The 21,776-nt window shown below is 56.9% G+C and overlaps 2 protein-coding genes across 6 annotated transcripts; both read left to right on the top strand.

The window, feature by feature from the left end:
• Positions 1-5,127: 5,127 nt before the first annotated feature.
• Positions 5,128-9,181, top strand: FCN3 (ficolin 3; the record flags this gene model as incomplete). Its single annotated transcript, XM_080658191.1, is given in 9 exon segments — positions 5,128-5,169; positions 5,171-5,312; positions 5,539-5,634; positions 5,977-6,021; positions 6,267-6,299; positions 6,515-6,642; positions 7,678-7,807; positions 7,896-8,030; positions 8,843-9,181. Coding segments are annotated over 9 exon segments (993 nt in total). The 3' UTR covers positions 9,085-9,181.
• A 474-nt stretch (positions 9,182-9,655) lies between these two features.
• Positions 9,656-21,683, top strand: MAP3K6 (mitogen-activated protein kinase kinase kinase 6). Of its 5 annotated transcripts, XM_080657354.1 has the most exons (29): positions 9,656-11,133; positions 12,315-12,454; positions 12,561-12,584; positions 12,860-13,050; positions 13,162-13,330; positions 13,682-13,788; positions 14,202-14,372; positions 14,460-14,572; positions 14,957-15,116; positions 15,305-15,467; positions 15,550-15,657; positions 15,775-15,824; positions 15,907-16,002; positions 16,159-16,246; positions 16,326-16,459; positions 16,806-16,933; positions 17,170-17,306; positions 17,638-17,743; positions 18,228-18,385; positions 18,487-18,679; positions 18,772-18,910; positions 19,216-19,375; positions 19,502-19,678; positions 19,947-20,052; positions 20,307-20,475; positions 20,564-20,676; positions 20,758-20,831; positions 21,122-21,198; positions 21,408-21,683. In XM_080657354.1, exons 1-29 carry the CDS (start codon positions 10,560-10,562, stop codon positions 21,496-21,498), a joined length of 4,116 nt encoding a protein of 1,371 aa, XP_080513480.1. In that variant the 5' UTR covers positions 9,656-10,559; the 3' UTR covers positions 21,499-21,683. The 5 variants fall into 5 exon arrangements, with proteins under 5 accessions (XP_080513480.1, XP_080513479.1, XP_080513482.1 ...); XM_080657353.1 differs by having other exon boundaries at positions 20,564-20,831; positions 21,408-21,650; XM_080657356.1 differs by lacking the exon at positions 21,408-21,683 and having other exon boundaries at positions 14,328-14,372; positions 20,758-21,180.
• The last annotated feature ends 93 nt before the right edge of the window (positions 21,684-21,776 follow it).

The following is a 21,776-nucleotide window of genomic DNA, read 5'->3' as shown; positions in this document are numbered from 1 at the left end:
CTTCGTGTCCGTGTCTTGGACTGTGCGTGGATTGGATGGGGGAATGCCACTATCCCTTCCTTAGTGAGAATTCAGCCTTGGGCTGCTGCTGTCACCTGTGAAAATATTCCCATCTGTTATACGTGTTTAGCCCGCCCCTCCCCCGCCCCTTTACAGATAAGAGTACAGTGACTCAGAAAGATAGGTATACTTCTCCAGATCACACATGGGACGGGGCAGGGTTGGGCTGGAATCCAGGTTTTTCTAGCTCCAGGTGAGCAGAACTTCAGAACTCCCAGGCATCTTCCGGGCTCCCTCAGCCGAGGTAGAGGCACCCCATAACTCTCAACAGCCATTTCCTCACTCAGGCCCTCCTGGGAGGCCCAACCATGCCCTCCCTCCTCCTCCCCCCCTCCCCCAATCCCTGGGCCCCGAAGTCTTCCCTGACTAATAGCATCTCCCGCTGGAGGGCGCATGCTGGATGCCAGGCATGTGGCCAAGAGTCTGATCCATAATCCCAGGACTGTCCTAGGAAGCTGAGTTCAGCCTGTGGAACCTAACTGCTCTGTGTGGACGGGAGCAAGTTACTTAATAGCTCTGGGCCTCAGTGTCCTCATCTGTCAAGAGGGGTAACAGCAGTATCCATCTCAGTGCGACTGGGGAAGGTTCAGAGCAGGCGACGTGCCCCATCTGCTTCATGCCAGCGCACCCACCCACTCTGCCAGCTGCGCAGCCTGCAGCCAAGCCTTCTGTACCTCTTCTCCAGGGTCTCCACTGCCGATGGATGTCCACGGGTAGTTCTGGCTGCTCCCTGGCCTCACAGAGGGCTCACCTGCCTACACATCACACCATCATCCACACAAAGCAGTCCACGCACACTTCCACCAGTGCCCACCACCCTCTCAGACAGCCTCCCCTTGAGCCTCCAGCCACTTGGATCTACCTCTTGTTACACAGCCTGTCTTCCTGCTCCAAGCCTTTGCACATGCAGTTTCTCCTGCCTGGATGCCCCTCCCCGGCTTCTCCCTTCTCCAACCAGCACCTAAGAGCTGGCAGGTCCCTAACCGGTTTGGCTCAGTGGATAGAGCTTCGGCCTGCGCACTCAAGGGTCCCAGGTTCGATTCCGGTCAAGGCATGAACCTTGGTTGTGGGCACATCTCCAGTAGGAGGTGTGCAGGAGGCAGCTGATCGATGTTTCTCTCTCATTGATGTTTCTAACTCTCTATCCCTTTCCCTTCCTCTCTGTAAAAAATCAATAATATATATATATTAAAAAAAAAAAAAAAAAAGAGCTGGCAGGAATAATGCCCATTCTCTCTGGGACCAAGGGAGGAAATGCCCCCGCCTCCTACTGGCTTTCCGAGCAGTTAAGAAAATTTACTCATTGAATGTTTTCTTTTTCTAAAGTAGTAAATGCCAGTAAGGAACAAAAGGACTATACAGAGGTTTATATAAAGAATGAGAATTGCCCTGGCCAGTGTTGCTTAGTAGTTAGAGTATCAGCCCATGCAACAAAGGGTCGTGGGTTTGATTCCCGGTCAAGGGCAGGTACCGGGGTTGCAGGCTGGATCCTTGGCTGGTCTTGGCAAGTGCAGGAGGCAGCCAATTGATGTCTCCCTCACCCCCTTCCTATCCCCTCTCTTTCCCACTCTCTCTAAAATGAATGGAAGCCCTGGCTGGTTTAGCTCAGTGGTAAGACCATAGGCCATGCACCAAAGGGTCTCAGGTTCGATTCCCTGTCAAGGGCAAGTACCTGGGTTGCAGATTTGAGCCCTGAACCTCCCCGCAACAGAGGCATGTGTGGGAGGCAACCAATGGATGTGTCTCTCTCAGATCGATGTTTCTCTCCCTCTTTCCTCCTCCCTCGCTTCTACTCTCTCTAAACACAATGGGGAAAAATATCATTAGGTGAGGATTAACAACAACAACAAAAAGAGTGAGACTGCCCTGACTGGTTTGGCTCAGTGGATAGAGTGTTGGCCTGAGGACTCAAGGGTCCCAGGTTCGATTCCAGTAGGGGGGCATATGCCTTGGTTTTGGGCACATCCCCAGTAGGGGGTGTGCAGAAGGCAGCTGATTGATGTTTCTCTCTCATCGATGTTTCTAACTCTCTATCCCTCTCCCTTCCTCTCTGTAAAAAAACAATAAAATATATTTTAAAAAAAAAAGAGTGAGCCTTAGCCAGTTTGGCTTAGACCAGGGGTGGGCAAACTTTTTGACTCGGGGGCCACAATGGGTTCTTAAACTGGACCGGAGGGCCGGAACAAAAGCATGGATGGAGTGTTTGTGTGAACTAATATAAATTTAAAGTAAACATCATTACATAAAAAGGAACGGTCTTTTTTTAAATTTATTTCAATAGTTTTATTCATTTCAAACATTTTAACAAGAAGAATGTAAACACTAATTATTATAATTTGAAACTTCAAAAAATGGAGGAATCATAGCACAATAACATACCTTTTATTGAAGATGGCAAAGGCAAAATAAAATTGCCTAACAAAGGAAAGGTACAAAAGCCTTTCAAATTAAACTTAAATATAATAAAATAATTTAAAACTAAAACAAATAGAAAAGAACAAAATGTGTAAACAGTAAATTAAACATTTTCTTTAGTGCAACTTCCAAATTATGTCTGGGACGTAGATGTAGATGGCAATGTAGACTGGGTTGAAAGGTTTAAAACATCAACTTCAGTGGGAACAGTGTTGTTGGTCTCCTTTTTAGCTAATGCTCTGATACTGTGCTCTCCAGGGGCGTGTCTCCCTACATCACCACCATAACGTGTCTACGCATTCCCAGGGTGATGTCGGGGGACGCGTCCGTCCGCAGGCATTACAAGGAGCCTCTGGAAGATTGAGAGGTTGTTCCTTCTACTGAATGGGTGGATATAAATCCACCCACTCAGAAGAAGGAGCTGTGGCCGTGTTTCCCCGACGTTGCCATGTTAACACTGCTGCTGGTGAAGGAGTGGAGGGGAGAGCAAGAGAACCCTCTTCTCTTTCGGCTCCGCGGGCCCGGATAGAACAGCCGAACGTGGCCGGATTCGGCCCGCGGGCCGTAGTTTGCCCACGGCTGGCTTAGACGCAGGGGTCCTCAAACTTTTTAAACAGGAAGCCAGTTCACTGTCCCTCCCTCAGACCGTTGGAGGGCCGGACTATAGTTTAAAAAAAAAACTATGAACAAATTCCTATGCGCACTGCGGGCCCGGGACGAGTCCGCTTCTAAGCAGGACAGGCAGCGGCACCCGGCGGGCCGCATAAATGTCCTCGACGGGCTGCATGTGGCCTGCGGGCCGTAGTTTGAGGACACCTGCGAGAGTAGAGCGTTGGCCTGCAGACTGAAGGGTCCCAGGTTCGATTCTGGTCAAGGGCGTGTACCTTGGTTGCAGGCTCCTCCCTGGCCCAGGCCCTGGTCGGGGCTCATGCAGGAGGCAACCAATGGATGTGTTTCTCTCACATCGATGTTTCTCTCTGTCTTTCCCTCTCTCTTCCACTCTCTCTAAAAATCAATGGGAAAACATCCTTGGGTGAGGATTTTAAAAAAAGAAAGGAAGCCCTGACCGGTTTGGCTCAGTGGATAGAGCGTCGGCCTGCGGACTGAAGGGTCCCAGGTTCGATTCTGGTTGGGGGCATGTACCTTGGTTGGGGGCACATCCCCAGTGGGGGGTGTGCAGGAGGCAGCTGATCGATGTTTCTCTCTCATCGATGTTTCTGGCTCTCTGTCCCTCGCCCTTCCTCTCTGTAAAATATCAATAAAATATATTTTAAAAAAAAAGAAAGAAAGAAAAGAAAGGAAGAATGAGAATCGCTGTCCCACTGGTCTCACTCCCCAGACGTGACCGTGGTTCACGTATGCTTCAGACCTTTTCCTGTAAACTGACAAAGTTTAGCTTCTTTAAATACACAGTGGGACTGTGCTGTACATATTGTTCTGCAACTTTGCCCCTTTCATTATCCATCAGATTCGCCCTATGACTTGTCCACATGGTGATAACGTATTGGCCTGCATCCTCTCAATGTCCAGTTGGGTCATTTCCACATTGGATATTACTAGTATAAACAGCATCGTGATAAACAGGCTCGCCCGCAGATCTTGGCACACCAGTGGGAGAGTTTGGGGAGGACAGATTTCCAGAACTGGAACTTAGGGGTCCTCAGAGCACCCATGTCACAGATCCATCCTGCCTGGGAATTTGGCCTCCCCTTTCCTGAAGCCCCATTGTACTTGAGCCCTCCTCACCTCCACAAGCTCTGGGTCTAGCATAGAGGAAGCCCTCAGGGAGGGTTTGATGAATGAATGAATGAATGAGTGAGTGAATGAATGAATGAGATTGCCCTCACATCCCCTACCACTTGTGGTCCCTCTCCAGCTCAGACCTCAGTCCTCACCTCTGGATCATGGCTGTTGCCTCCTTACTGCCTGGGCCACCCATGCAATTGGCCTATATTAGCAGCTGTTTCCTAGGCCCAGCCAGGGGCTCCCCAAGGGACTTGAGGGTGGGCATGAAGTCACTTTGCTAAGGGTCCCTCTCTCTGGTGGAGGGCATGGGGCTTGTGCAAAATCGCTGTGGCTCTGGGCATATAAGTGCCAGAGAGAGCACCAGTCATGTCCTGTCTCTGGGCCTCAGTTTCTCCTTGCTTATTCCTTCATTTAACCAATAATTGTTGAACAACTGCTTTGTACCAGGCCTAAGACCCAGGGTCAATAATAATGACTATGAGCAGGGCTGTGTGAGGATCAGAGGCGACATACGAACTGTGCCCGGGGGGACATGTGGAGTGCAGCGGCTCCAATAAGTGGTAGCAGTGGTCACGAGCACTGCTGACAGGATCGGGGAAGGATTCCTAGTGCAGGTGACCTTCGGGCTGGGACTTCATGCACAGGCGGGGCTTCCCAGTGGAAGCAAAGAGAAGGGCATTCCAGATGGAAGGCTCAGAACGAGCTGAGGTTCAAAGGTGGAGAGTCCCCTGTGAATGCAAAGAACTGGAGAGAAGGCCCGGGAGCCCTGGCGACCAGGATCAGAAGTTGGACTCCATCCCAGGTGAACAGGGCAGGGACAAGGCTCATTCTCTTTGGGGCCGAGGGAGGAAATGCCCCCACGACCTGTGGGCTCCAACCTGGGTGGAGTGTCCCTGGGGAAAGACAATGGACGGAAGTCTTTCTCCATGTTCCTCCACCAGCCTGGCCCCCTTATAAACTGGCATCCTCTCTCGAGGGCACACACCAGTGGAAGAGCAAGATGGGCATCCTACAGACTCCACTGCCCCTTTTGCTCCTCCTGCTCAGGGAGCCTGCCTGCCTGAGGACGGAGGACCACCCCAGCTGTCCAGGTAGGGTCCTAGGCTTCACTAGCCTCAGGGAGCAGGTGGGAGTTTGACAGCCTGGGCTCTGCAAATGGATGCCAAGAGTGCAGAGCTTTGAAAGCTCTTGGAGGCAAGTATCCCGACAGCTAGAATCTGGGAGACGGAAAGGGGTCCGCAGAGAGGTCTGGGGGAGAGACATGCCCACTCCCCCTATGACTGCTCTGTGCCCACCCGGCCCCACATCTCCCTGCAGAACCCAAGGAACTGGAAGCCAGCAAAATTGTCCTCCTGCCCAGCTGTCCTGGAGCCCCAGGGAGTCCTGGGGAGAAAGGAGCTCCAGGCCCTCAAGGTGAGTGCTACCAGGGAGCAGGCGGGGACCTGGGGGGAGCTGGCGAGGCTGGCGGCAGTGCAGCAATAACTGTGCTAAGAGGCCACAATGAAAGGGCCAGGAACCTACTGGATGCCGGCCTCCAGGCGGGGCACCCAGCGTCCAAAGGTCAAGTCTATGAGGTGGGTGCAGAGCTTTCCCCCCATTTACTGAGGGGAAAGTGAGACCCTAAGAGCATAAGGCCCTTGTCCACAATTACAGCCAGTGAAGGGTGCAGCTGGGATTGGACTTCTGGCTGCAAATCCCTGTTGTTTCGGCACTGGGTATGGGTGGGACTTACAGCATCTCTGTCTCTGGATTCAGGGCAACCGGGACCACCGGGCAAGATGGGCCCCAAGGGTGAGCCAGGTGAGTGTGTGGGACCCAGGCCTCTTCTTCCTTTGCTCTGTCGCTCAGCTAGAAAGGGAGAGTGCTGTGCGGGGCTGCTGCTCAGCCATGGGCTGTGACTGTCCTCCCGCAGGGGGTGGAAGGCTGAGAGGAGTGGGCAAGATTAGAAGGGCCTGGGCACCCTCCCCTCCCCTCTGGTGGTTTGCGGGCATCCCCTCGGGGGTACTCAGACCTTAGAGCCAACACTCGGTCTTTCCGTGGGGCAGGAGATCCAGCGAACCTGCTCCGGTGCCAGGAGGGTGAGGCAGCCTTCCAGGAGCCGGGGACTTGGAACCAGGTGGTGCTGGGGTGTTGGTGGACCACCTGGCATGGGCCAGCCCCAGAGCCCCTGTCAGGGGCCCGAAGGAGCAGAGCGGGCTCCTGAGGTCCCACACTGAGCCTCTTCTGTTGCCCACGGGGCGGGGGTGGGGCATAACTGGGGGAGCGGGCCCTCAATCCATCTCCCCTTCCCCAGGTCCCAGGAGCTGCCAGGAGCTGCTGAGCCGGGGTGCCACCTTGAGCGGCTGGTACCACCTGTGCCTACCTGAAGGCAGAGCCCTTCCTGTTTTTTGTGACATGGACACCGTGGGAGGTGGTTGGCTGGTGAGTGTCAGAGAAGAGACTCACAGGCCAGGCCCAGTGGGCAATTCTGCCCCTTGTCCCCTAGGGGGAGTCAGAGCCCGCCCCCTGGAGCCAAGGCATTTCTTAGAGTAATTCATTGACAAAAGTTGACTGTGCTCCCAGGGGATCTGAAGTCAGAGAAGGCTTCACAGACAAGGTGACATTTGACAGGGCCTTGAAAGCAATTCTCAAAACAGATGAGGTGCAGAAGGGCATTCCAGGTAGAAAGACAGTTCAGTGCAGGAGGGTTTGGGGACCAGGTGCGTGAGCTGAGAGCAGGTATGAGTGGTTGGCTGAGGTCTTCTGGTGAGGGTCAAAGGCCAGTTCCTGGAGGGCCCTGAATGACTGACTGAGGATCATGGGGGTAAATGGAGCCACGGGAGACTTTTAAGCAGGGAATTGCTAGGTCAGGCTTATGCTTATGAAAGATGGCAGCGTGGAAGGTGCATTGGGGACAAGAGTGGAGACAGGGACACAGGTTAAGAGGATGTCAGAGGCCCGGGCAGGAGAAGACAGTGGGTGGTGGCAACAATGGAAGTAGAGGCACTTGGACTGAAAGATATTGAGGAGGGAAACTCTGCAGAGCCTAGGGACTGCTTGGCTTGAAGGGGAGTATCAGGGTAAGGTCAGGAGTCCAGCTTGGGCCTCTGGAGGTGACCTCTCTGGTATAATATCTTGGTTCTTATCATAGTAAATTAAAGCAAGTTATTTTGAATCTGGCTCCCAGCAGGACTGACCATCTCAGTAAACCAGGAATGATGATTCTGTCATTTCAGTCTCCCCCAGGGCTTGTACGGCTTTGGTGTGAAGTTGAGTGTCACTAACTATATTATTGGCACTAACAGTTAATAAGAGAATGTAGAGGTCATCGATACACGCACAGGCAAAGCTCACTTGGACTCACGCTTCATCAACAAGCCCCCAATCCAAAGAGTCCAGGAGTGTTTGCCTGCCCCTCCTCATCCTATGTCCAGCCTGGAGTCATGGCTGGTGTGCTAGCCTGCTCTGCCTCCCTAGGTGTTCCAGAGGCGACAGGATGGCTCTGTGGATTTCTTCCGCGCTTGGTCCTCCTACAAAGCAGGTTTTGGGAGTCAGGAGTCCGAATTCTGGCTGGGGAATGAGAATCTGCACCAGCTGACTCTCCAGGGTAAGTTCCCAACAGGGTTTAGGGAGCCTGAGGGGCATTCCTCTGGCGTTCGGGTCTGAGGATTCCTCCTCCCTGTCCCCACCCCTAGGTACCTGGGAGCTGCGAGTGGAGCTGGAGGACTTTGATGGCAACCGCACCTTTGCCCACTATGGGTCCTTCCGCCTCCTTGGAGAGGCAGATCACTACCAGCTGGTGCTGGGCAAGTTCTTAGAGGGCACTGCAGGTGAGCGACCCTCAGGTGGGGCCCTGGATTAGGGGCAAAGGTGAGGGAGGCTGGATACTTGCCCACCACTGCCTCTGCCTCCATGATGACCCAGGATAATTCCTTCTCCTCCGTGGGCCTCAGTGTCCTCCTCTGAGAAATGGCAATCAGGAGGCAAGGTGGTACAGGAGTAAAGAATTTGGGCTCTAGAGGCAAACAGACCTGGGTTTGAATCCACCTCTATCATTTACTAATTTTGTGACCCTGGGCGAGTCCCTTCCACGTCAGAGCCTCGTTAGCTGCACTGTAAAGTGGACCAGGAGGCAGGGAGGGAGGCTGTGGGACTCTCTAAGGCTCTGTTGCATGTCAGCATTATCTGCTTTGGAAGAGGAACCAGGGAAGGCTTTTTATTTTTCCTTCAGAGCAACTGTTGAGGAGAGACTTGAAAGAGGGAAGTGATTATGAGGTGCTGCCTCAGGGGAGCCCCCTTTCCTGCCAGGCATCTGGGACGTCCCCCCAGCTCTCCCTGACCGAGCTGCTCAGGCTGGTGGGAGCTGGGAAGAGACAAGGAGCTAGAGGGAGGCTGGGGAGTCTGTGAGGGGCAAGGCAGCGGGAGCAGCTGGTGGCTTTGGACCCAGAGTCCTGAGTTCAAGTCCAGCGCCCCTGTGACTAGTTGAGTAACCCGGGGCAACCACTGGCTCCTTGGTACTGCTTTCTCGCGGGGCCTGCAAACACCCACCTCTCAGTTGCTCTGAGGCTCCTGTGAGGTCACCCCTCCAAGGGTGCCAGGCAGGGTGCCGCCTCCAATGTGCCTCCCCTTCCCTCCCTGCCAGGGGACTCCCTGAGCTTTCACAATGGGAAGCCCTTTTCCACCTACGACGCTGACCACGACGCAAGTGGGGGCAACTGCGCAGTGACTGTCCATGGCGCCTGGTGGTACGGAGCCTGCTATAATTCTAATCTCAACGGACGCTACGCGATGTCCCCCTCCACTGCCCACAAGTATGGCATTGACTGGGCCTCAGGCCTTGGCGTGGGCCACCCTTACCGCAGGGTTCGAATAATGCTTCGTTAGGGCATCCTGGCAACCAGCACTCTTATCTCTCCTGAACAGCTTCCGGATGCTGGATGCTCAGCTACTTCTCCCCATTGCTAACTGCCTCTGCTCTCCTGTCCACATTTTAAAATAAAACCATTTTAACCCTTTCCTGGCTTCCAGTTACTGGGGAAAAACTCAAGAGGGCAGAGTAGAGACATAGGTTTCAGCTCCATTCAGGGAAGGCTTTTCTCTCCGTCAGGAAGATGGGAGGGCCAGCCTCATGAAGGAGGACGGCTTTCATCTCCTGAGGTGTGCAAGCCAAGGCCAGGGGAACACTTAGGGAAGGACTTGGAACTCAAGCATTCACTGACAGTGCCTCTGGGCCCTGTGGGTCCTACAAATGGGTGGTTTTGTGGTAGAAATTGCACAGCTTTCTCACCCTCTCTGTTGCCCGTGCCTGTCCTTTCTATGTTGTCTGTTTTCCACCCCAGCCCCGGTTGTAAACCCAGTTCTCATCCTTGGCTTCTTCTCAGTGGGTTCCACCAGGGGCTGGTTTAAACTCAGGGTCAAACCAAGGGCCACAGGTAGTGAAAACGGAGTTGCTGAGCTAGCATTTATCAAGCAGTTATTTTGCCAGAGCCACATTCTAAAAGTGGCAGAGCAATAAGTAGTTAAGCCTCTGATATCTGCAGTCTGATAGGGAGTCCTGGGATTGCATCCTGCTGGGTCACGTGACCGAGTGATCTTGGACAAGTTACTCAACCTCTCCAAGTCCCCAGTTCCTGATTTCAGAGTCCACTGAGGTTTCGACCAGGTGGCTGCCTCACTAATTCATACGGAAAGGGTAGGGTTTCTTGGGAATTTGGAGATGGGAAGCTGTTGTAGTCCAAGGGCTGGCGTTCTGGGACTCTTCTCCAGGTGGGTAGAGAAATGCTGTGTGGGGCCTCTTCTCAGGTCCCGTGGTCACATTAAGTGGAGGTAAAAAATCAGCAGATTGGTTTTTGGGGAAAGCAGCCTCCTGACAAGAGGGCAAAGGTGAGGGCTCAGGTGCCAAGTCCCACACTAGGGCTGATGGCCTCCTGGCAGGTGGAGCCCTTACCTGGAGCACACCCTGAAGTCTCTGGAGATCCATTCATTGAACAGATCCCTGCCGGGCAGGGCCTGCAATGCACACCTCTTCCCTCGCCCTGGCCTGCGCACACATACTAGTATCTGAGCTCCTGTTGTGAGCCGTCCCCAGTGGTTGGCACAGACAGTGGCACAGGCTGTTCCGGAAGTGGCGGGACTCAGAAGTTCTCGCTGGAGAGGAGGGAGGGGCGAGGCGAGTCCCGGCTGCTAGGAGCCGTGCTGCCCCAGGCCGAGGGTGGAGCTTTCCTGGTCGCCGGGAAGGGCTGGGCCCGGCCTACAAGTGAGGGCAGGAGAGAGCGACGGTGGACGCTTCCCAGAGGAGTCAGAGTGGCGGACGGGGTCCGACGGGATCTCCCACGGGACTCTGAGCCGCGGATCGCCGGATGCCCCGAATTCCCCGGACCCAATTCCCGATTTCAGATCCTCAGGACCTTCCAAGTCGGAGTCTGGATTTCGCCCTGGACTCCAGATTCCGAGGAACGGGACCTCCGGCGGGACTTCAGATCTCCAGATCCCGTAGGAGATTCAGGATCCCAGGATCCCTGGATCCGTCACCCCCGGCTCTTGCCCTGTCCCGGGTGCCCAGGACGCTCCCGACGCCCGAGCGCCCCCGAATGGCGAGACCGTGCCCGGCCCCTGGGGCCCAGGAGTGCGCGGGCAGCTGCTGGCAGGACCCTCTGGCCGAGGCGCTGAGCCGGGGCCCGCCAATCGCGCCGCCCTCCGGCCGGGGCTGCGCTCGAAGCCGGCCTCTCAGCGTGCTCTACGTGCTGACCCGGGAACCGCAGCCCGGGGTGGAGCGGGACGGGGCAGCCGAGGCGGAGCCGCTGCCCCTCCGCTGTCTGCGCGAGGCCTGCACGCAGCTCGCGGGACCGCGGCCACGGCCGCAGCTGCGCACCCTGCCCTTCGGGACGCTGGCGCTGGGAGACACCGGGGCGCTGGATTCCTTCTACAACGCGGGTGAGCGCGCTGGGAGCCGGGAGCCGGGCGGAGCTCAGGGCCGAAGGGGGCGTGGCTCGGCGGCTCCGGGCAGGGCCGAGATGGGGGCGAGGTCTGGGGGCTGTACCGAGAGCTAAAGCTGAGGGGCTCGGGGCGGGGACCTGAGCAAAGTGAAATGTGGGAAGTGTGGAGCGCGGCCAGGCTCAGGCTAGGACTTAGCGGATCCAGGCCCGACTCCGGGTTCAGGGTTGGGACTTAAGCAGCCGGGAGTCGGCCCCGCGCCTGGGGAGCGGGGCTAGGATCGGGCCGGGGCTGGGAGCCGGGCATTGTGCGGTAGTTTAGGAATTGGGTTGGAGAACTCCTCGGGTTGATCCTGCGCGGAGTTTGTGAGGGCGGATCCTGGGAGGTGGAGCCTGGACTAGCCTAGGGGCTCCACGAGGGGGCTGGAGTTCAGGGGTCCTAGCATGCTACTTCGGAGGATCGGACTAAGAAGCAGAAAGGAAAGCGAGGGACCCAACTGACTGGATTCTGGGCAAGGGAGCTTAGGTCAAGAGGACCCCATAACTCCGAGACAATGGGCGGGGCAGGAGGCGGGGCAGATCGCTCGTGGGTGGGGCCAGAGGCGGCCTGTCCCTTCCACCGAGCCTCACGCCCCGCCTCTGGATACTTATTTGTTTATCCAAGAGCCCCGGCGCCTGCGCTTGCCCTGTGTCCGTAAAATCGCAGCCTAAAAAATGAAGGCCGACCGCCCTCGAGGACACAAAGACACGCACAGAGTTATAGACAGACTTACAAGTCACATAGATGTCAATACACGGGTCCTCACAGACCCTGTCACACACAGATCCAGTCACAGTTAGCCACACACACACACACATGCACACATACACATACAGCACAGTGTTATCTACACCCAATGCTGGTACCTTTAAGAGACTGGATTGTGGACCCAGGGAAATGGACTTAGGTGTTAGCCCAACTCTTGCTTCTCAAATGGCCTAGAACAGGCTCTGGGCTGGTGCACAGCCTCCTCTCCTCTGTGTAAGAACCAAAAGGACCCTAAAAGGGGGAAACGGAGGCAGGAGCAAAATTGGATCCTCCTGGAATCACACGGGAAGGCAGGCTGAGCCAGGATGGAGCCCCAGCCTCCTTCCCCACCAAGCTGGGTTCAGGGCTCAGGGCCTCCACCTGTGTGCTCACAGACGTGGTGGTGCTGGAGGTGAGCAGCTCCCTGGCACAGCCTTCCCTGTTCTACCATCTTGGGGTACGTGAGAGCTTCAGCATGACCAACAACGTGCTTCTCTGCTCCCAGGAAGACATCCCTGACCTGCAGGCCCTGCGGGTAGGTGGCCAGGTGGCTGATGGTGGCAGGCACAGGGTGGTGGAGGGGGGATCGGGAGAGGGGGGAGGGCTTATCCAGAACATCAGTATTTGTCTGTTCCCTGCAGGAGGACATTTTTCAGAAGAACTCAGTGAGCAGAATCCACCCCTCACTCCAATGTGCCCTTTGACTTCCATTATGACCTCTGACCCCCCACTACCTTTCCTGGCCTCCTCAGTCACCTAATCTCCCTAATACCCCTCAATATCTGTGTGACTCTCTGCTCCCTATTGCCTTCCTTCTTGCAATGTGTCCCTTTCCTGCTATTCCAGTTCCCACTGGTGCTGACCTCTGACCCCCTCACTGCCCCTCTCTAACCTGGTGCTGACCTCTGATCTCTACTGATTCCTGCCTCCCTCCCACCAGGATTGTGTTGGCAGCTACACGCTGATCCCCTATGTGGTGACAGCCACTGGTCGAGTGCTGTGTGGTGATGTAGGCCTCCTGAGGGGCCTGGCTGATGGGCTAGTCCAGCCCGGGGTAGGCACTGAGGCCCTGCTCACACCACTGGTGGGCCGATTTGCCCGCCTGCTGGAGGCCATGCCCACGGACTCTTGGTAAGGGGGACCCAGAGAAGGTGCATCAGGAGGAGGCTGGAGAGGGTACAGTGACCTCAACAGGCCCCACCATTCCTTCTCCCTCCCTCCCTCTCCTGCTTCGGGCATTAGTGGCTATTTCCGGGAGACCATTCGGCAGGACATCCGGCAGGCCCGGGAGCGGTTCAGCGGGCAGCAGCTGCGGGAGGAGCTGGCTCGCCTGCAGCGGAGACTGGACAGCGTGGAGCTACTGAGCCCTGACATCATCATGAACCTGCTGCTTTCCTACCGAGATGTGCAGGTGTGCTGAGAGGCAGTCGGGGCATAGCATTCGGTGTCAGACAAACCCGAGTTCATCCTGGCTGTGCCGCTCAAATGGCCTGATGTCTCTGAGCCTCAGTTTGTAATGTAGATGATCGTGTCACTGTCTCCCGTGGCAGTTGTGAGGTTGGGGCACACAGTGGGTTCTCCGTGTAAGGGGTAGTATCTGCACTACTTGCCAGGCCTGAGGGAGGTGTGCAGAGGATGGTGGGTGGGAAGGTGGGGTGTCAGGGGTGGGAGGAGACCCCCAGCTCAAGGTTTTCCTCAGGGTCTGGGGCCAATGGGACCCACCAGAGGCCGTGTAGTCAGCGTGTGCTGTTCCCTCCTGCAGGACTACTCAGCCATCATTGAACTGGTGGAGACGCTGCAGGCCTTGCCCACCTGTGACGTGGCTGAGCAGCACAACGTCTGCTTCCACTATACATTTGCCCTCAACCGGTGAGTGGCAGAGCCGCACTCGGTCATAGCCACATGGGAACATGGGTCCCTGCTCTATGAGGTCATTGCTGTCTTAGATCAGTGCTGTTCAAGGAACTTGCTGACTAGGGTCACGCTGATGTCAGATGGTCCTGTTGTTCCATTACTGCTGCCCAGGGTGAGGTGAGGTGGTGCCCTTGGAGAGGTCACAGCTGTCCAAGGTCGCCTCTCTTCAGAGTCATTGAAACTAGAAATCACTTCCATTTGGGATCACTTCTTCTAGAAAGGTCAATGCTGACCAAAGTCACTGCCATTCTGTATTCATTACTGTCAGCTCCCTGGAAGGGTCCCTGCTGTTCAGCATCTGGGGGTACCCAGATCGAGTGGGACAGGGCCATCAGGCAGGTCCCCAGCCCATCTTTCCCCTCCCCTAGGAGGAACAGGCCTGGGGACCGGGAAAAGGCATTAGCTGTGCTGCTGCCCCTGGTACAGAGGGAGGGCCCTGTGGCGCCCGACCTGTACTGCATGTGTGGCCGTGTCTACAAGGACATGTTCTTCAGCTCTGGCTTTCAGGATGCTGGGCACCGAGAGCAGGCCTATCACTGGTAAGGGGGCATAAGCAAGTGGACAGTGGGCCGAGGGTGGAGCTGTGGGCATCAGTCCAGCCTTGCATCCCCCTGCCCAACTCCCAGGTATCGGAAGGCTTTTGATGTGGAGCCCAGCCTTCACTCGGGCATCAATGCTGCTGTGCTCCTCATTGCTGCTGGGCAGCGCTTTGAGGACTCCGACGAGCTCCGGCTCATTGGTGAGCCCCAATTCTGCACCCCCGTCCTCCCAACAGGGGCTCAGGTCAAGGAGAGAGAAAACTGGGCTGGAGCTAGGACTGAGTTCATCCCCGTTTGGATCTAGTCTGCCTGAATCTACACCTGGGTCCTCATACCTGTCCTGGGCCCTCATGAGCCCTTAAGCCCATGACTCTTTGTTCCTAAGCTCACATCTGTGTTCCTTCCACATGCACTTGTTCCCAAACCCTCACCTGTGTCTGAGCTCCTACTCCCACCTGAGATTATGCCACACCTACATTTTCACCCACATCTGTGCTCCTGCCCACATGAATGTTGTGGCCCACACTTGGGCTCTGCCCACAGCTGCCACCACACTCACGAGAGCCCATGCTCCTCACTCCCAGGTATGAAGCTGGGCTGTCTGCTGGCCCGAAAAGGCTGTGTGGAGAAGATGCAATATTACTGGGATGTAGGCTTCTACTTGGGAGCTCAGATCCTTGCTAATGACCCCATCCAGGTGGCACTGGCTGCAGAGCAGCTATACAAACTCAATGCCCCCATATGGTAAGTGGCCTCCTCTTCAGTCTTGTGCTCTCGGCTCCTGCATCTATGTCCACTGGCCTGAGCCCTGAGCCAATGACCTGGTCCCTTCCAAACCAGTGCCCATGACACCTAATGCCCCCATTCAATCCACTCTCCCTGGCAGTGCTAGCTGGTGCCTGGCTGAGTTGAAGACAACGCTGTGCCCGCAGGTACCTGGTGTCCATGATGGAAACCTTCCTGCTGTACCAGCACTTCAGACCCACACCGGAGCCCCTGGGAGGACCCCCACGCCGTGCCCACTTCTGGCTCCACTTCTTACTACAGTCCTGCCAGCTGCTCAAAGCAGACAGTCCCCAAGGGGACCAGTGCTTGGTGAGGCCTGTGGGGTTAGGGGACGTGCGGGAGGGGTGGGACCCTTTTGACCTACACTCCCACATCCCCTTGTCACCTGCAGGTTCTTGTCCTGGAGATGAACCAAGTGCTGCTGCCTGCGAAGCTGGAGGTTCAGGGCGTGAACCCCGTGAGCACAGTGACCCTGAGCCTGCTGGAGCCTGAGACCCAGGTGAAGCCACCACTGAGTGCCCCTACTCAGCACTAAGCATGTCTTCTGAGCCTTTCTTCCATCCCCAGGTCCCGCTTACTCCCTGGCGCCCTCCTCTGACTCCCTTTCTCCTCACAGGACGGTCCCTCCAGCTGGACCTTCTCCAACTCCTCCATCAGCGGTGTCAGGTGAGGGCAAGCCCTGGGGCAGTGGGGTGGGGCGCGCTGCTAGCTGGCCTGGAGCTCACCTGTGTTCTTCATCCCTTCCCAGCGCCTCCAAGAGGGATGAGCGCTGCTGCTTCCTCTACGCGCTTCCCCCGGCTCAGGACGTCCAGCTGTGCTTCCCCAGCGCAGGGCACTGCCAGTGGTGCGCAGCCTCTCGGTCGGGTCTGGCGCTGTGAGGGCTGGGATGTCCGGGAGAGAGAGGGAAAGGAAGCGATGCGTCCACTAGGTGCTCTCGGCACAGGAGGGGACACTTTGCGCCCAAGGTACCCCTCCGGCCAGTCTGACCTCCCGCCCTCAGGTTCTGCGGCCTGATCCAGTCCTTGGTGACGAATCCGGATTCCAGGGCGCCCGAGGAGGAGGCAGAGGGTGTGTGGGAGGTGCTGGAGGTGAGGAAGGAGGCCTGGAAACTCAGGGAGGGAAAAGGGCTGAGAGCCCTGCTGAACCCCCATCTCACCCGCCCCGCAGTTTGATTACGAGTACACGGAGACCGGGGAGAGGCTGGTGCTCGGCAAGGGCACGTACGGGGTTGTGTACGCGGGCCGCGACCGGCACACGCGGGTACGCATCGCCATCAAGGAGATCCCAGAACGGGATAGCAGGTGTGGTGCGCTGGGCGTGCGAGCCAGGGTGGGACCAGGAATTGAGAGGGTCCTGTGGGCGGGGCAGTAAGGGGGGCGCCGATGCCCTATTGGTCGGGCCCAAGTGGGCGGGCTCTTGGACAAAAGAGTTGGAGCCCAATGGGCCCAGGCCTGCAGTCAGAAAGGCAGGGACGTGGAGGGTCGGGATCTGGTCTGGAGGGGCCTGCGGGCTGGGTGATGAGGTGGGGAAAGTCAGGGAGGGGGTTGTGGGCGGGGCAGATCCTAGGGGCATGGCCTGGCTGGTGCGGAGTTGGCTAGGCTTCTCTGCCCAAATCTGGCCTGTTCCTCTCTCCCTGCCTGCTCCCAGGTTCTCGCAGCCCCTACATGAAGAGATAGCTCTGCACAAACGCCTGCGCCACAAGAACATCGTGCGCTATCTGGGCTCAGCCAGCCAGGGCGGCTACCTCAAGATCTTCATGGAGGAAGTGCCTGGAGGTACCTGTCCTTCTGGGGTGGGAATGGAACTGGAGGTGTGGGGCGTGGGGATGGGGCCAGACAGGGGTGGAGAACCCTTAGGGGAAATGAACCATAGCGTGTGTGGGGGTGGTGACGCCCAGAATTAGCTATGCAGTTGGGTGATGGAGTCTGGGCCATGGTATGGGTGTGTCTGGGCAGAGAGCTGTGGGCTGGAGAGAGGGTGGCAATGATGACCTTGGACTGCACCTGCCCAGGCAGCCTGTCCTCCTTGCTGCGGTCAGTGTGGGGACCCCTGCAGGACAATGAGAGCACCATCAGTTTCTACACCCGCCAGATCCTGCAGGGACTCAGCTACCTGCATGACAACCGCATTGTGCATCGTGACATCAAGGTAAGCCCTGTAGCTGGCCCACCCTGGCTTGCTGGTAGGGGGGGAGGAAGAGATATGGCTCCAGACAGAGGCTGGCAGTTTAGACTTAGCTGGCAGATCCTTTGCAAAGGGTGGGAAATTCATCAAGAAGGTGCCCTAGAGAAGGAGACCAAATCTGAAGCCAAACCAGGTGCCAGCTCCCAGAGGGGCATAGTGGGATGGGAGGGGGAGGAGGTTGATAGAGGCAGGGTCAGATTGTGATTCCCAGGAGATGGGATCCTGGGGTAGGGTCTAGTTCTGGTGTCAGCACCCCAGCTTAATGTCCACTGAGCAAAGTGTCCACTCTACTCAGGGGGACAATGTGCTGATCAACACTTTCAGTGGGCTACTCAAGATTTCTGACTTTGGCACCTCCAAGCGGCTGGCAGGCATCACACCTTGCACTGAGACCTTCACAGGTAACAGGTGTGGGGTGGTGAGCGGGAATGCTGACCTGGGGCAGAACTCTTGGGGCCTTCCCGGCAAGGTGCTTCTCCTGGGCATGGAGTAGACTTAATGGGGGTAGCACCCAGGGCAGGTGACTGAGCCGGGGGTGAGGTGATGGAATCTAGAACTGGAGCTTGGATAGCTGAGGACATTGAGTTTAGTGCCTGAAATGGAACCCAGAAGTGTTGATGCCAAAGTTGGTGGTAAATTCAGAGTGGATGGTGGAATCCAGGTTATACGATGGAACCTACCGCAAGTGATGGAATCCATGGATGGGCTGGACCCTCAGATGAGTGAGGAAACTCAGCTAGATGTTTGACAACCAGGATAGGTGATAGGAACTGTTTTGGATGACAGAGTTCAGGGGGGTACAGGTGGCCAAAGGATGAGAGAGCCCCTACTGCTTCCATAGCGATAAAGCCTAGGTGAGCATTATTACTACCGCTCCTGCCCTAGGGACCCTACAGTACATGGCCCCAGAAATCATTGACCAGGGCCCTCGAGGGTACGGGAAAGCGGCTGACATCTGGTCGCTGGGCTGCACCGTAATCGAGATGGCCACAGGTCGCCCACCCTTCCACGAGCTAGGGAGCCCACAGGCTGCCATGTTTCAGGTGAGATCCCTCAGGCCCTGGCTCAGGAGGCGGGGTGGGGACAGACTGTGCCTTGCACACCTCTAAACTTAATTCTTGTTTACCCTCCCGGCCCCTCCCAGGTGGGCATGTACAAGGTACATCCGCCAATGCCCAGTTCTTTGTCAGCCGAGGCTCAAGCCTTCCTCCTACGAACTTTTGAGCCAGACCCCCGTCTCCGTGCCAGTGCTCAAGCACTGCTGGGGGACCCCTTCCTGCAGCCTGGGAAGAGGAGCCGAAGCCCAGGCTCACCTCAGCATGCTCCACGGCCCCCAGGTACTGCATGGGTGCACACTGGAGTGAGGGCAGAGAGCTGTGGCACTGAGGGCTGAAGAGGGCCCCGGCTGACAGCCTTGTCCCTCCCTCAGATGCCCCTTCAGCCAGCCCTCTTCCTTCAGCTGACTCTACCACCCAGTCCCAGACATTCCCACGCCCTCAGGTACCCTCTCAACACCCGCCTAGTCCCCCGAAGCGCTGCCTCAGCTATGGGGACACCAGCCAGCTCCGGTGAGAGCCCAGGGTCCTGGGGCGGGTTCACTTTATCTGGTTTTGTCCTTGTACTCCCTCCAGAATAAGCCCTCTCTCTAAGGACCTGGGCACCTTGAGCACTTGCAAGGATGGCACTTGGTGCCTACCTCCCAACTGTTCTTACTTGTATTCAGTTAGGGTGCCTCCTCGGTGCCAGGTTTCTCTTTTATCCCTGTGAGATAGGCCTGAAAGTCAAAGCCAGAGCCAGGATCCAAACTCTGGGGCGGAGGTAGCTGGACGGTATTGCCGCTCGCCCTCCATTGGCCGCTCCCCATTGCACCCAGGGTGCCTGAGGAGGCCGGAGCCGAAGATCCCGCATCCCCTGAGGAGAGTTCGGGGTTGAGCCTGCTGCATCAAGAGAGCAAGCGCCGGGCCATGCTGGCCGAGGTGCTGAAGCAGGAGCTGCCCAAGCTGGCGGAGAATCTGTGGCTGGAGCAGGAACAGGTGGGCGGCCCGCCCCAACGCCCCCTGGTGGTAGAGCACGGGCAGGACTCCTGCTAATGGCCTTCCCCAACCCCAGACCCCTACCAGCATCTCTCTTGGCTCAAGTGGGAATACCTTTCTTCTCAGGACCCCCGTCTGGACCGGAATCTTGTGGAACAGCTACTGCACTGCCTCGGGGCGCACATCCACACGCCCAACCGCCGGCAGCTGGCCCAGGAGCTGCGGGCACTGCAAGGGCAGCTGCGGGCCCAGGGCCTAGAGCCTGCACTTCTGCACGGACCACTCTTTGCCTTCCCCGATGCGGTAAATGAGTTTTCTCACAGTTAGGGCTGCCCAAGAACAGCTAATGAATTCCTGTGCAAGGACTTGATGTTGAAAGATTCCATGTCTTCTCTGTGAAGATAGAGCCATTAGGGAAGGGACATCTGCACAGTCCTAGCTTCCCAGCCCCTCCCTTGACTTCAAGCCCGTCCACCCCACTTGCTTCAGGCAGACTTTCTAGGCCTTTCCAACTCCAGCCCCACCTCTCTTTGAGGCTTAGCAGTCTCAGCGGCGCCATCCTCCCTCCCAGGTGAAGCAGATTCTCCGCAGGCGCCAGATCCGCCCACACTGGATGTTCGTGCTGGACTCGCTGCTCAGCCGTGCTGTACGGGTAGCCCTAGCGGTGCTGAGCCCAGGTAGGCCAGGAGCAGAGATGGCCTGCCTGTGGGTGAGGGTGTGGCCCTTGGAGGCGTGGGGAACACAAATGGAGCTGGCAGGGAGTGTGATCACCAGGCCTGACCCAGGCCAGGAAGGAGTGGGTAGGGGAGGGACCAAATGGACATCTCCCAGACTGACACCACCTGGCCAGTGCACAGAGCTCCCCACGCCCTCTGCCCGTGTCTGAGGGTCCCAAATGCCCGGCCTAAGCTCACCTCACTCTGACCGGCAGGAGTGGAGAAGGATGCAGTCCCACAGAGGTCAGAGGTGTCCAGTAAAGAGGAGTCCCAGCCCAAGCATCAGGACACCCCAGTCCAGCCAAGCCTGCTCCCAGGGGAACCCGAGCAGAGCCCCCAACCTCTGATGGTGCAGCTGGGCCTCTTGCGAGCAGAGACTGATAGGTAAGTCCCCTGGGACCCACCCATAGCCTCTGTGTGAGCATCACCCCCACTCTACCCTCCCTTCTACTGGCCTTCTGCCATCCAACAGGCTCCGAGATGTCCTGGCTGAGAAGGAATGGGAGTGCCAGGCTCTGATGCAACAAGCACTACAGCGGCTGCATGAGGAGGCCAGGACCTGTTCCCTGGCCTCAGAGCCCCCAGGTGAGCGGGAGGACATTAATGGTGGTGGGAGACAGCTTCTGGCAGGAGCACCCCTGGATTCACCTGATTTCTCCTTGACAGCTGCTCGAACAGTGGACCAGGGCCTGGTGCAGTGGCTACAGGAACTGAACGTGGATTCAGGCACCATCCAGACAGTGAGGGAGAGGGTGCTGGCTATCCATGACCTCTACCAACCCAAACTCCACCTCTGCCCCTCTTTCAGCTCTTTTCACTTTTCCCCTCTGATACAGAGAATCTCAACATTAGAGGATCAATTAGGATGCCCCTCCCATTGTAAAGATGAAAAAACTGAGGCCCAGAAAGGGGTGGGATCTGCCCTAGCATGCTGGTAGTAAAACAGAACTAGGCTCTGATTCTCTGGACACATCTTTCTCTGATTTTAATCTCTCCCTGTTTCTGTGTGGGCGTCTTTGTCCACAACCAGCTGCTGAACCACAGCTTCACCCTCCATGCCCTCCTGACCTGTGCCACTAAAGATGACCTCACCTACACCCGCATCAGGTATGTCCTGCGCCCTCCCGGATGACCCATGTATATGGGATCATGCTGGTCAGATCCTGACCCCCCACAACAGGCCTGCCTGGTTTCCTCTCTGGAAACCACAGGGACACCAGGCTCCCTTGGGGACCGAGCGGGCATTAGGCAGACAGTGGGTACCAGAGAGAGCCCAGGGTCTTCTGGCTGAGCCACACTGAATTTGCTACCCCCAGGGGAGGGATGGTATGCCGCATCTGGAGAGCCATCCTGGCACAGCGAGCAGGATCCACGGCCGTTACCTCTGGCCCCCAGGAGGCTGAATGAGGGCATCAGAGGCAAGAGGCCAGACCCAAGGATGGGTGATGGAGAAGACGCGAGCAAGTTCTGATACACCCGCCCCAGGGCCCAGGGGCAACTGGAAGGGGCCAGGTGGTGGTAGGGGCAGTCCAACCACAGAGATGCCCAAGCTCACTGACAAAGACTATTAAACAGAACACTTTTGTACCTTTGGGCTTTGGCAACTTCTGAGGTATGCGGGGTTCCTGGGACCAGCTCTCCAAGGTCTTTATGTCTGAATCTAAAGTGCCTTCACCTGGCCCCCT

Source organism: Plecotus auritus (genome assembly GCF_963455305.1).
Source record: "Plecotus auritus genome assembly, chromosome: 2".
NCBI classification, from domain to species: domain Eukaryota; kingdom Metazoa; phylum Chordata; class Mammalia; order Chiroptera; family Vespertilionidae; genus Plecotus; species Plecotus auritus.
Note: the sequence above shows the minus strand (reverse complement) of the source record. Positions and strands in the feature narration are given on the sequence as shown.